Genomic DNA, 14566 nt, shown 5'->3' on the forward strand with positions numbered 1-14566 from the left:
TGAAAAATGACCTACATCCCAACATTTCTACCCATCCCACGCTGCCATGACCAAACTAGAGCTCGAAACCTAAAAGGAGGGTGGATCAACAACAAGTGAAGATTAAATTAAGATGGCCCCTGATCTAAAATAGGCCCTATATATACCCCTATGACAAGGCCCCGTCCTTACTGCACTCAGTACCCAATCACTGACACTGCCAACATTCTATGCCGGTCTCCTAGCAATGTCAAAGCACATTCCTCTTTCCTTTTAACCTGCCCCTTCTAATTGAACTTGTCCCCCCCTTCACCTCTAATATCCATTGAACCTCTCCCCCTTCACCTCTAATATCCATGCAACCTTCACCTCTAATATCCATTAACCTGTCCCCCTTCACCTTTAATATCAATTCAACCTGTCCCCTTCACCTCTAACATCAGTTGAACCTGCCCCCTTCACCTCTTATATCCATTTAACCTGTCCGCCTTCACCTCTAGCCTTTTTATCCCAGCCCCCCTTCATCTGCAATCACCCAGCTAATTTGTTTACCACTATCCCTTTAACTTCTCCTCCTTCACCTCTAACTACACCTTTAACATGCCCCCCTTTCACCTCTAACTACACCTTTAATCTCCCACCTTCATTTAACCTGTTCCCCCTCACCTCTATAGTCACCCTTTAACTTCAACCCTCTTTCACCTCTATTTATCCCTTGCTTCTTCTCTCTGTCCCCAGCCTGGTGCAAACCCCGTGCCTCCACCCGTCCTGTCCCCAGCCTGGTGCCTTTCCCCCTCTCTGTGTCCCCAGCCTGGTACCATCCCTCTCTCTCTTTCCCCAGCCTGGTGCCACCCCCTCTCTCTGTCCCCAGCCTGGTGCCATCCCCCTCTCTCTGTGCCAAGCCTGGTGCCACCCCCTATCTCTGTTCCCAGCCTGGTGCCACCCCCTCTCTCTTTCCCCAGACTGGTGCCACCCCCTCTCTCTGTCCCCAGCCTGGTGCCATCCCCCTCTCTCTGTGCCATGCCTGGTGCCACCCCCTATCTCTGTGCCCAGCCTGGTGCCACCACCTCTCTCTGTGTCCAGTCTGGTGCCACCAACTCTCTATGTGTCTAGCTTGGTGTCACCCCCCTTTCTCTGTGCCCAGACTGGTGCAAGCCCCTCTCTCTGTGTTCAGCCTGGTGTCACCAACTCTCTTTGTGTCCAGTCTGGTGCTACCACCTGTGTCCAGCTTGGTGTCACCCCCCTCTCTCTGTGCCCAGACTGGTGCCACCCCTCTCTCTGTGTCCAGTCTGGTGCCATCCCCCGTGCCTCCACCCACCCTATCCCCTCTCTCTCTCTGTGTCCAGTCTGCTGCCCACCCGTTCACCCCCCTCTCTGTGACCCCAGCCTGGTACCGTCTCTTTCTCTGTCCCCAGCCTGGTGCCAACTCGCTGTCTCCCTCTCCCACAGTTCTATTCTCTGTCCCTAGCCGGGTGCCATCCCCCTGTCCCTCTCTCTGTCTGTCTCTCTCTCTCTGTCCCCTTCTCTTTCTCTGTCTGTCTCTCCCCCTGTTCCCCTCTCTCTCTCTCTCTCTGTCCCTCTCTCTTTCTCTGTCTCCCTCTCTTTCTCTGTGTCCCCCTCTCTCTCCCTGTCCCCCTCTGTCTCTCTGTCTGTCCCCCTCTGTCTCCGTGTCCCTCTCTCTGTCTCCCTGTCTGTCCCCCTCTCTTTCTCTGTCTGTCCCCCTCTCCCTCTGTCTGTCCCCCTCTCTTTCTCTGTCTCTCTGTATGTGCCCCTCTGTCCACCTCTCTGTCTCTCTGTATGTGCCCCTCTGTCCCCTCTCTGTCTCTCTGTATGTGCCCCTCTCTCCCCCTCTCTTTCTCTCTGTCCCCGTCTCTCTGTCTACCTCTCTCTCTGTGTCCCCCCTCTCTTTCTATGTCTGTCCCCCTCTCTATCTCTGTCTCCCTCTGTCCCCCTCTCTGTCTCCATGTCCCTCTCTCTGTCTCTCTGTCCTCCCTCCCTCCACCCGTCCTGTCCCCAGCCCGGTGTCCTCCCTCTCTCTCTCTCTGTCTCCCTGTCTCCCTGTCCCCCTCTCTGTCTCTGTCTCCCTGTCCCTCTCTCTTTCTCTGTCTCTCTGTCCTCCCTCCACCCGTCCTGTCCCCAGCCCGGTGTCCTCCCTCTCTCCTCCCCCAAACAAGCTGTGCACATGCTCAGTGCCGGCTCTCTGTCCCCCTCTCGTGCCGTGGTGACGGAGCTCCCAGTGCAGCCAATCTCTGAGCCCTTTCCCCGGCTGTGGGTCGACCCTGCGGGTTGTGCTGGGGGTAGTGGGGGTGTGACCTGGCTGACAGGCGGAGGTGGTAATCCTGGCTCTCTATCTATCGGCTGTGTGTGTGCTGGGAGCATCCTGCATCCTCTGGGGGTACCCGGGAGAGCCAGCCAGGGACCTGATACCCAGTGTGTGCCCACTGACCTGTGCCCAGCTCCTGCCCAGCTCCTGCCCAGCTCCTGCCAGCCCTCCCTCCTTTCTCTCCCGAGTTCACTCACACTATTTCCCGTGAGCCTGGGGAACTTGCAGCCCAAAGTCAGCCAGCCCAGCAGCATGTACCCCAGCAACAAGAAGAAAAAGCTGTGGAGAGAGGAGAAAGGTAGATACCAGCCATTGTGCTCAGTGATGGAGACTGCCAGCATCTATCCTGACATTGGAGGCACTGACCAGGGTCCTGATCACACCATGGATGGACTCCTACTCCCACTGCTCTTATTGTTATTGGTGGCCACCAGGCTGGCTGCAGGACATGTGGCTAGCATAACATGGAATCAGGGTGACATTCCCAGGATGCTATGGGTGACAGGGGGCCACCAGGCTGGCTGCAGGACATGTGGCTAGCATAACATGGAATCAGGGTGACATTCCCAGGATGCTATGGGTGACAGGGGGCCACCAGGCTGGCTGCAGGACATGTGGCTAGCATAACATGGAATCAGGGTGACATTCCCAGGATCATTTGGGTGACAGGGGGCCACCAGGCTGGCTGCAGGACATGTGGCTAGCATAACATGGAATCAGGGTGACATTCCCAGGATCCTTTGGGTGACAGGGGGCCACCAGGCTGGCTGCAGGACATGTGGCTAGCATAACATGGAATCAGGGTGACATTCCCAGGATCATTTGGGTGACAGGGGGCCACCAGGCTGGCTGCAGGACATGTGGCTAGCATAACATGGAATCAGGGTGACATTCCCAGGATCCTTTGGGTGACAGGGGGCCACCAGGCTGGCTACAATACATGTGGCTACAATAACATGGAATCAGGGTGACATTCCCAGGATGCTATGGGTGACAGGGGGCCACCAGGCTGGCTGCAGGACATGTGGCTAGCATAACATGGAATCAGGGTGACGTTCCCAGGATGCTTTGGGTGACAGGGGGCCACCAGGCTGGCTGCAGGGCATGTGGCTAGCATAACATGGAATCAGGGTGACATTCCCAGGATGCTTTGGGTGACAGGAGGCCACCAGGCTGGCTGCAGGACATGTGGCTAGCATAACATGGAATCAGGGTGACATTCCCAGAATGCTTTGGGTGACAGGGGGCCACCAGGCTGGCTACAGGACATGTGGCTAGCATAACATGGAATCAGGTTGACATTCCCAGTATGCTTTGGGTGACAGGGGGCCACCAGGCTGGCTGCAGGACATGTGGCTAGCATAACATGGAATCAGGGTGACATTTCCAGGATCCTTTGGGTGACAGGGGGCCACCAGGCTGGCTGCAGGACATGTGGCTACAGTAACATGGAATCAAGGTGACATTCCCAGGATGCTTTGGGTGACAGGGGGCCACCAGGCTGGCTACAGGACATGTGGCTAGCATAACATGGAATCAGGGTGACATTCCTTGGATCCTTTGGGTGACAGGCGGCCACCAGGCTGGCTGCAGGACATGTGGCTACAGTAACATGGAATCAGGGTGACATTCCCAGAATCCTTTAGGTGACAGGTGGCCTTGCAGGCTGGGTATAGTACATGTGGCTAGCATAACATGGAATCAGGATCCTTTGGGTGACAGGTGGCCTTGCAGGCCAGGTATAGTACATGTGGCTAGCATAACATGGGAGTAGGGTTCCTTTCCCAGAATGCTTTGAGTAGCAGGTAGCCATCAGGCTGGGTACAGGACATGTGACTATTGTAAGATGGGAGTAGGGTACCATATCCAGAATGCTTTGGGGACTGCTGGGTTTAGGACATGTTGCTAGACTGAGAGGGAGCAGGGTATCATACCCAGAATGATTTGGGCGGCAGGTGCCCTGCAGGTTTTGTATAGGTGGCTAGTGTAAGATAAGATGTGGCTAGTGTAAGATGGGGAAGACTACCATACCCAGAATGATTTGGGTGACAGGTGGCCCTGCTGGCTGGGTACAGGACATGTGGCTAGCATAAGATGGGAGTAGGCTACCATTCCCAGGATGCTTTGGGTGTCACAGAGCTGTCAGCACTCTTGGCATGTGACCCTATACATAGGAATAACCCACTGGACACTTTATAAGTAGACAGGAAGATACTCCAGCAAAGGTTTAATCTCTGAAATAACAGGGAACTGTCTGGAGAGAATGTAGCTGAGGACAGAGCTTGTTGTGTATAAGGCACTGGGAGTACTTTACTGGATAATTCTGTTATTTGTGATACTTTGTCAGAAACATTCAGATACAGTGTTATTATTGAACATTTATTGCCCACAGTGCAGTGAGCCGCCTCCATATAAATCACACACTCCACCTGCAGCTCAAAGTTTATTTGTTTCGTTTCCTCGCTGTCCCTGCCATGCTGAACTTTATCCCTTCTTTCCTGTGTTGTTGCCTTCCCTGTATTTATTTATTTATTTATTGCAGCCGCAGACTGTATGGGGAGCCTGTCCCATTACTGCCATCACCCCAGGCTTCCTGCAAGTTTACCTTCCATTTCCCATTGCCCATACGCATGATTGTACATGTAAATTCAAATGACATGTAAACAATGAGAATTGTTGATTCCATGTGGGCTTGCTCTATATTTATCTCCATTACTTTATTGTAACACGTGCTATTATTCCCTTACTGTATTAACAGGGTGCATTGCTTGTGCTGCCACGTTGTTTCACCCTCTATAGGCCTACAATACACCAAATATCCTGATTATTCTTTAAACGCACACATTCCTTGTTTGTGCTTATATGGTGCCTGTACACATGATTTGTCACACTGGCGTAGATCCCTCTGGCACACAACTGGTTAATGCAATTCTCTTCATGCATACTCTTATCCTGTATTGCTTAGAAACCATAGATTGTATCTGGTGTGTAGGGAACACGTGCATACATGTGCGTGTGTATAGGTTATATGATGTCATAAATTGTGACGTTAATATCTGCATGCCAAAAAATACACAAATATGCCCAAATACAATTATTACTGATTATTCGTCTTACTTAAACTTGGCCAACAAACTCAGAGCAGCACAGTTAGATAGTGGTAGATTGTTACGTCTGGGACTGTGTAGTATTTGAGTACTTTGAAAACTATAGGAAAAAGCTAGAATTTCATGTTGCACCTGATCTGAAACATGACTCTGTATTTCAATGACCTACAAGATATAGAACACGGTGACCTATCATAAATGCTAATTGAGATAAATGGATTAACTGAATAACTTGGGGACCTGGGGTAGCTGTCCAGCTCTGGTAGTACTTACATTTTCTCTAATAATTTTACAAGGAAATGAATGTGTCTGCCTGGGCATCATGGTGTTGTTTGTAATTCCTCACCAACTTTGAAAGCTAAATTGGTTACCGCTCATCTATAGGTTAACTGATTTTATTCATCTAAACGTGCTGCCTTAGCGTACTGCGTACAGGTATAAGTTCAAATAGATCTTTTCATAGAAATGATTCCAGTTTTTAATTGCATGGCAATCTTGTGAGAGTAGCTAATGAAAAGTTAGAAAGTGAATCCGCTGTCACCTGCCTCTTCAAATAACATACTTGTTACTAGGCCTCTTCACTTTTTTTTTTAGAAAACCTGTAAAATAAATGTAAAACTTATTTTGAATCCATCTTTGGGCCAGTTTCTTCCCCACCTTCTCCGTCAGTACACTGCGTCACAGATTCCCTCTCCGAGGTCCAATCAAATGCATTGTTGAACTTTGTGAGCATGTGCTCAGTGAACTGCCAATCATCTTCTTCTGATAGAGAGGTGCATTTGTTTTGCTTAAGCATTTTGTGTTACAAACATTAAACAGTACAAGTTTGTAAGTTAAAAAGGGGAATCAGCAGCAATTATAGTTTACATTTTTAGAATTCAATCTCCTTTCCCTGCATCTTTTTTTTTTTTTTTACTCTTTTGCTGTAAACTATTTTTCTTCCGAGCTTACTCAACAACATTATTGTAGAAATATAAATTATATTTTTACATGTATTAAACAATTATGCTGTAAACTGAGACATATCATAGCTGTAAACAAAACAAAACATGGACTAGAAAACAAGTTGCAAATAAAATAGTAATAAAAAAAACCCCACTGTCTTTAGAATAGAACTGATAAAATCCTAAATCTTGGTCCATTGATATACGTCGCTGTCTATAGCCTGTCCCTGCAGAGAAAAGGCAGTGTTTACGTTCCTGCCTACGTACACCTCTAGAGGCGTACTGTATATTGTCTCAATGTATCTCTATTAAGGAGATGCTGAGTGCAGGGCTGCGTTCTGCCGCGCATGTGCAATGTCCTCACAATGCCTTCCTACGGGAAAGCATTAGATTGGATGAGATCATTAAGATTGATGATCTCAGCCATTGAGGCGGGGACAGCTGCGGTGAGACTGGAGTGGCAAGGGAGAAAAGGTGAGTAAAGCCAGTCACCTAAACAGTTAGTTTAACACTAGAGTGTTAGGAATACATGTTTTAATTTCTTACACTCTAATGCTCCTTTAAACTTCTTATTTTTGTAATTTCGGTATTATAAGAGGAAAGCATGGGGGCTAAATACTCTTCTGGCACAGTCATGGCAGCACTGAATGTGAATTGTCAGGTGTTCTAAGTGAATTTCAAATGTAAGGCCATAATACAATGTATTTATTTATAAAATATTTTACCAGGAAGGATACATTGAGATTTCTATCATTTTCAAGTATGTCCTGGACCTACAAACACTGCATTGTTACTGTAGGGCACAATATAATATTACAAAAAAATAATACAATATACATACATACACACACATATATTAATTTAACACATAGCAGGTCATAAATATAGCCGACCATGACAGGTGCATGGGGTTTGAATGTTGATACAAAGTATAAATAAAAATGATATAGAGTATAAATAAAACACAAAACAACTTTGGCGAATGGCCGTGACTTTTATTACGGATTGCACAATTCCAAATTAAACATCCATAATAATAATAATAATAATAATAATAAACCATATATTTAAACCAAAACCAAATAACCATTAACCATTTCCAGGCCAGGAGCCATAAATATATATTTCCTACCAAATAAACCACATCCACCCTCCTGTGATGCCCAGGAGGTTGACTTACATCCCGTAATAAAGTCACAATAGGATCCCTAAAAGAAAAAAGGGGAGGGTAGGTGGGGCTGCAGCTCAATACTTACAAGCAGGCAACCTTTAATTGTCTGCCACAAGGTGAATTAATTTTTTGGCGCCTTTAAATTTATACCCGCCATATTATTCATCCTTTCAAGTTGTTTAATATTTTTGGATACACTCTTCAAATTATTTATTATTTAAAAAATAATAATTTTATTATTTTGATATTTGTTTTGACATATTGATATTATTTTTAAATGATATATTTTTTTATATTTTAATATTTAAAAAAATATATTTTAAAAGTTTATTCAAAAATAGTAAATCATTTGAAAAACGTATCCAGAAATATTGAACCGAGGACATTGTTGGAAGATATATATTAGATATTAACAGTTTAAAAGTTTTTAAAACTTTAAATAGCATATCCCAAGACTCCTAAATGGGACAACACAATTCCCTAAACACATGGAAGCCTGTGCATTAGGGGCTTCAGTTGATGTACAAAGAAATGGTGAGCAGGTTTTGCTAAATGAGTTATATTTTTGAAGCATGATCTATTTCTTCCAAAAAGTTATTCCCTAAAGTATAAATTTTTGGACAGTCAAAGAGAATTCCAAGTGAGTCTGGCTATTTTTACTAGAATATGAAAATCACGTTTAATTTCTGACAGTTCAAACTTTAGAGAAATAACCCACGAACCAACATGGTTTATATTTTGATCAATTATTTTTTCTCATATTGTTAGATACATTGTTAATATTTGACATTACAGTTCTTTATTGCCGAAAATGTTTTTTATTTTTTAATGAAGTATGTCTGTCTACATTATAAAGCAGCCTCTCGTCTCAATTACCCATAACGTTTTAGATTGTAAGCTCTTGAACCATCTTGCTGAGCCCTTTGTATAAAGCAGCTGTAGATGCTAAATCTTAGTTTCTGTATGAGGCCCCCTGCTTTTGCCCTATTTTACAGATCTGTGTCTTATGTCGGTGCTTTATGAATGATGATAATTTATTTATCTTTTTTGTACAGAGCGCTTGTCAAAGTTGACTCTGGAAGAGAGGCGTAAGGAATACAAGGATTTTGTATCACTGGACAAAATTCCAACATTGTCGGAAGATTTGAAGAGTAAAGCCTCAAATAATGGTAATGGACATTTATTAAAATTTGAGCTTTTTTTGTAAGAATGACAATGTCAACGTGAAATGTGTCAAGTGTGTGATTTACACCAAATAGTCAAGTGGTCACAGTGAGAAAAGTTTTTCTGAAGGTTTGTGCGTTTGCATGGTAGAGGACAAAGGCTCAGATTGATAATATTTCAACAGATTTAAAGAAAAAGAGATGCAAAACAGTTAAAAAAATAGATGTGAACTTAAAACATAGAACCCGATAAGATGGGACTTCACTGAATAATTAAATATAGTGGAACAAATACCCTTGTGCTCCCTTTTACCCTTGTGCTGCAACCCTGATAATTGAGGGTAATACTAAAAATACAAAGTGGTTACTTACTACACATTATGGAGTCAGGTTTATGCTGCTGGTCCCATAGTTCCACGTTTAGTAATTGCCAAAATACACCGCACAGTGAACACAGTCTAGTGAACACAGTCAGACAATCTCTCTGATGCAGATCCTTTAACCCCTTAAGGACCAAACTTCTGGAATAAAAGGGAATCATGACATGTCACACATGTCATGTGTCCTTAAGGGGTTAAAGTACCTATTTTTTTAATGCAATGCACAACTTCATGTAAAAAAAACAAAACACAACAGACCTCATATGTGACAAGGGTTTCGGTTATAGACATAAAAAAAAAAAATACATTAACTGCGAAATCCTGAATCCCTGCACCTGAAAGAAGGGAGGTAAAAAGCAATAGAAAAAGTTAGGTATGAAACCAAAAAGGGCTCTGGACACATTTTGCGTCTCCACCTGACGCTTTGTCAACAAAGTGTCAGGTGTAGCCTGGAAAAGCAAAGATACCCACTAGTGATTTTGCCACTTTGTGTCCAGTGACCATGTAGTGCAGGGAAAGGTCCATTTTACTTACCTGAAGTTGTTACTATTGATTAATGCAATCTGCGTCTGGTAGGTCCTCTGCTGCTTCATCTACCGGGAGGCCAAGTCAGTGCTGTACTCTTGCGCATGCATAAATATTGTCTCACAATGCTTTTTCTCCCTACCTGTAGCTAGTTTTGCTAAAAATGGCAAAAAGTGGCAAAGTTAGCTCAATTTTTAGTCATGTTTTGTGAAGCGGAAGAAATACACAAGGCAATGCAATCCTTACTTTGTGCATTTTAAGAGACAGAGATGGAAAAAGAAGAAATGAAGAATAGATTAGGAGTGAGTAAGAAACAGGTTGAAGCACGGTGAGTAAAGTGTGACAAAGTCGCTTTAAAACCTCAAATACAGCGACTGTCTTGTATTTGGCTCCAAGATAAATTCCAGTGGTACAAATTAAGAGAATCTTAGAAAACCCTTCACACTAATAAACATTGAATAGGTACACACAGAGGTAGGTGGCTGTTGCAATGATTCAAAATGCAAGAACAAATTAAAACATTAGCTCTGCACTTATACTCCCATAACAACAGTCCTCCCAAGTGTCCCTATTTTGGATCCATCCCTACTTTGGACCCAAATTCCTCTGTCCCTCTCTTCTATCCTAATGTCCCTTTTTTCTAGGAGCACCATATTGCTGGCAGGGCCATCTTTCCCCTTGGGCACGCTGGGCAGTTGCCCCAGGGCACCACAGGGATGGGGGCCTCACTGCGCTGCCCAGGCCAGCAGGGGAGATCCTTTGATCTCCCCTGACGACTCATGTAGAGCCGGTCCTGTTTTCTGGCCATGAGCCCTCTCGGGCTGGTGAGAAGATCAAAGAGCTCCCTCACCGGCCCAAGGGCTCTTCAATCTGGGAAGAGAGGGAGGGAGGACCAGGAGGCAGGAGGAAAGACCTGTGTAGCAGATCGCTCCTCCTGCGAGCAGGCTGTGTGGAGCGTTGCCGCGCGTTACCATGCCAACGCTCCACACGCCATTCTGCATGGGTGAGGACAGGAGAGCCTGCAGCCAGAGGAGCTGCAGGCTACATATAACTTACCATCGGACCACCAGGGCTGGCTGTGTTCCCCCCACCTTCACCAAAAGTAAGAAGAAGGTTGGAGGGGGGGGGGGCGGGAGGAATATTTTTTATTAATGTATAGTATAATAAAAAAAAAAAAAACAACACATTTGCTACCTGCACTCCTTGAACTCTGCAACAAACACACACACACATATACTGCAACCCCCCCCACACACAGAGCTCCTGACACACAGAACCCCCCCCCCCACACACAGCACACACACTCACACAGCAGCCCCCCCACAGCACCTCTGAAACACACAGCACCCCCTTACACACACACACACACACACACAGCACTCCTCACACACAGCACTCCTCCAAACACAGCACCTCTCATACAGACACACACACACACACACACACAATTATCACCTCTCAGACACACACACACAGCACCCCTCACAAACACACCCACATATCACCTGTACACACACACACATACACTGCACACCTCAATGCAGTATGTGTGTATGTGTGTATTCAGCAGTCTGTATGTATTCAGCGGACTACGTGTTTGTGTGTGTGTATATGTATTCAGCGTACTGTGTGTATGTATTCAGCAGTCTGTCTGTGTGCGCTCAGCAGTCTGTCTGTGTGTACTCAGCAGTGTGTGCGTGTATTCAGCAGTCTATGTGTGTGTGTATTCAGCAGTCTGTGTGTGCGTGTATTCAGCAGTCAATGTGTGACAGACAGACAGACTGCTGAGTACATACAGACAGACTGCTGAATACATACACACAGTATGCTGAATACACAGACACAAACACACAGTCTGCTGAATACACACAAATACTGAATTGAGGTGTGCAGTGTATGTGTGTGTGTGTGTGTGTTTGTGATGGGTGCTGTGTGTGTGATGGGTGCTGTGTGTGTGTGTGTTTGTCTGAGAGGTGGTGTGTGTGTATGTGCATCTGTCTGAGAGGTGCTGTGTTTGTGAGGAGTGATGTGTGTGTTTGGGGGGGTGCTGTGTGTTTGAGAGGTGCTGTGGGGGGTGCTGTGCGTTTGTGTGTGTGTTCTGTGGGTGTGTGGGTGTGTTGAGTGTTCTGTGTGTCAGGAGTGCTGTGTGTGTGTGTGGGGGTGCTGTGTGTTTGAGAGGTGCTGTGTGTGTGTATGTGGGGGGGGGGTTCTGTGTGGTGTGTGTATGTGTTGCAGAGTTTGAGGGGTGCAGGTAGCAAACATGTTTTTTTGTTTTTAATTATACTAAACATTAATAAAAATCTTCATTCCCTAAAACCTTCTTCTTACCTTTGGTGAAGGTGGGGGGAGCACAGCCAGCCCTGGTGGTCCGGTGGTCAGTTCTTTGCAGCCCGCAGCTCCTCTAGCTGCAGGCTCTCCTGTCCTCCCGCGCGCAGAATGGTGTGTGGAGTGTTGCCATGGTAACGCACGGAAACGCTCCACAATGCCTGCTTGTGGGAGGAGCGATCTGCTACACAGGTCCTTCCTCCTGCCTCCGGGTCTTCTCGCCCTCTCTCCCAGATCGAAGGGCCCTTGGGCCGGTGAGGTAGATCTTTGTTTATGCAATTCTAGTTACACCTCCCTGGATGTAACATGCAGAGCCTTCCTAAACGCTTCCTGTAAAGTGAGATCTAATATTTACACTTTATTTATTTCACTGTTTGTGCAATTTAGAATTTTTTTATCTTCTGCACTGTTAATAGCTTGCTAGACCTGGCATGATCTTCCTATGTATGGTTTAGGTTAAATATTTAGTTAATATCTGATTAAAAAATGAAACCTTTTTTTAATGCAGGTTGTGTCAGTCACGGGCAGGGGAGGTGTGGCTAGGGCTAAATAAGAAACAAAAGTGAGTTAAGTCATAAATTGCATGGGATTGAGAGGTGACACTTTAGATTTATACACCAAAACTGCTTCATTAAGCTATAATTGTTTTGGTGCCTATAGTGTCCCTTTAGAGGGGTCACTTCATACAACTTAATCAATTTGGCCTCATCAATATGCTGTAGTATTTTGCATGCTCAAATCTTTATACTTTTGGAACAAAACAAAAGTTTGCAGCACACCCCCTCATGCCATAAAGATTTCCTTATTATGTGTGTACACAGCTCTGCCCTAACAGTAACACTAAATGAGCTGCTTTTTATTCACAACTGGCTGCAGACACTACAAAATACAGGTGGTGATAGGCTTGCTCGTATCTCTTCTTCTCCTAGTAAAGCAGATTGTAGTTCGGCTCACTCAGTGCAGTCAGTGGCTGAGCTGTGTACGTACATTTGATAAGGAAGTCTTTTTCTTAAATGAGGGGGCGGGGCTAAGGAGGCCGGCTTGTGGTGCAGCGTTCTGCAAAACATTAGTATGATTTGAGTTTTCAAAAAGCACAGTAAATTAATAAAATACATTAGTATTTAATAATACAAAGTTGTATTGGTGCATGAAGCAGCCTTTGAGTAGATTGTCAGTACCATTGTTTGGCCATAAAGTGCTAGCTTATCTGCCAAGGCAAACCTGACAAATGAACTGATGCTTATGTTTTTTTTTTTTTTTTTTTAAACATTTAAATATATGCAAAACGATTGTCAACATACCACATCCCTCACAGACTCGCCCGTTAGAGAAAAAAATTCCTTTTTAAAATATCTGAAATGCTGAATACTGTACTGCGATCCCACGCCAGTATGGAGCAGAAGGGCTTCCCCGTATTTAACACAGGCTAAAGTCTGACATAAGAAGAGAAAATTACTGGTGTTATTTATCAGCCGTTCTCTCGCTGCCCACATAAGCCAATAAACGTTAACTCATTAATGTTTGAGTTCCTGTATACAGTAACTTGATTTGTATTATAAACAGCCCTCTAAAAGGAGCCATGGGATTTCCGTCAGTGGAATATTAAAAAGACACGTCCTTATATAATGTGATTGCAATTATTTGTGTAAATATATGAGATCCTTGTAAACTTGCTCTGTGTTATTAAGCTCTTGGGGAAAGAAGGAATGAAAAAGCTATGGAATGCCAGTAAATCCTGTGCTGTTTTCAGAACTCTGTATTGTGATTTGACCTTACACGGGAGGTTTGAGGATAGAACTTTCACTATTCACCAAGGAAAATCAGTCTTATCATCACTACTGACCTACCTCAATACAGGCAAAATAAGAAGACGTGGTAGAACAATATAAGAATTAAAACAGTCACAAGCTTCTGTTTATGTACATATAGGGGCATGCTAAAGGGTTTATTTACTAAACTGAGAATTTATAATGAATTCAAATCGAATTTTCTGAATTTTGCGTCCGCCCACCCACTGTGATGCAGAAGGTCACTTTCTGTCACTTTCCTGATTCAAGCGCTAATGTCCCTCTGTGCTGGTTCAGGCTCCGCCTCCTCACCTCCGCCAACGTCACTAGTAGACAGCCACTAGAGGTGGAGTAAATTCTAAGAAGTAATTATTGCAGTTTATCAAAAACTGCAATAATTACCAATGCAGGGTTAAGGGGCCTGGGACTGTCCACCCAAACCACTTCAATGAGCTGTGTCCCTTTAACAATATAAATACAGAGGTAGAGTAAATTGCACACTAACAATCTCTCAGATTATTCGTTTTTAAATAGATGCCCTTTTTTAATTAATTGAGACAGAGATGAACTGAAACTGAAACCTGTAAAAAATAAACATTAAAGAGACGCTATAGCCACCAAAACAACTTTAGCTTAATGAAGCAGTTTTTGTGTATAGATCATGCCTCTTTAGTTTCACTGCTCAAGTCTCTGCCATTTAGGAGTTAAATCTCTTTTGTTTCTGTTTATGCAGCCCTAGACACACCTCTCGTGGCTGTGACTGACACAGCCTGCATGAGAACACAATAATTTAACTTTTTAATCAAATGTAACTTATTTTAAAGTTTTTATCTCCTGCTCTGTAAATTGAACTTGGATCACA

The 14566-nt window shown here is 44.5% G+C and overlaps 1 protein-coding gene across 2 annotated transcripts in view; it reads left to right on the plus strand.

Moving 5' to 3' along the window:
* Positions 1-2185: 2185 nt before the first annotated feature.
* The window catches only part of MACROD2 (mono-ADP ribosylhydrolase 2), a 1922332-nt gene continuing 1909951 nt past the window's right edge, over positions 2186-14566 (plus strand). For both annotated transcript variants that reach the window (XM_063444038.1, XM_063444039.1), the window contains exons 1-2: positions 2186-2600; positions 8580-8693. In XM_063444038.1, coding sequence (XP_063300108.1) covers positions 2555-2600; positions 8580-8693 — 160 coding nt within the window. In that variant the 5' untranslated portion in view covers positions 2186-2554. The remainder of the gene's footprint in view (positions 2601-8579; positions 8694-14566) is intronic.

The sequence above is a fragment of the Pelobates fuscus genome, chromosome 2, assembly GCF_036172605.1.
Source record: "Pelobates fuscus isolate aPelFus1 chromosome 2, aPelFus1.pri, whole genome shotgun sequence".
NCBI lineage: Eukaryota > Metazoa > Chordata > Amphibia > Anura > Pelobatidae > Pelobates > Pelobates fuscus.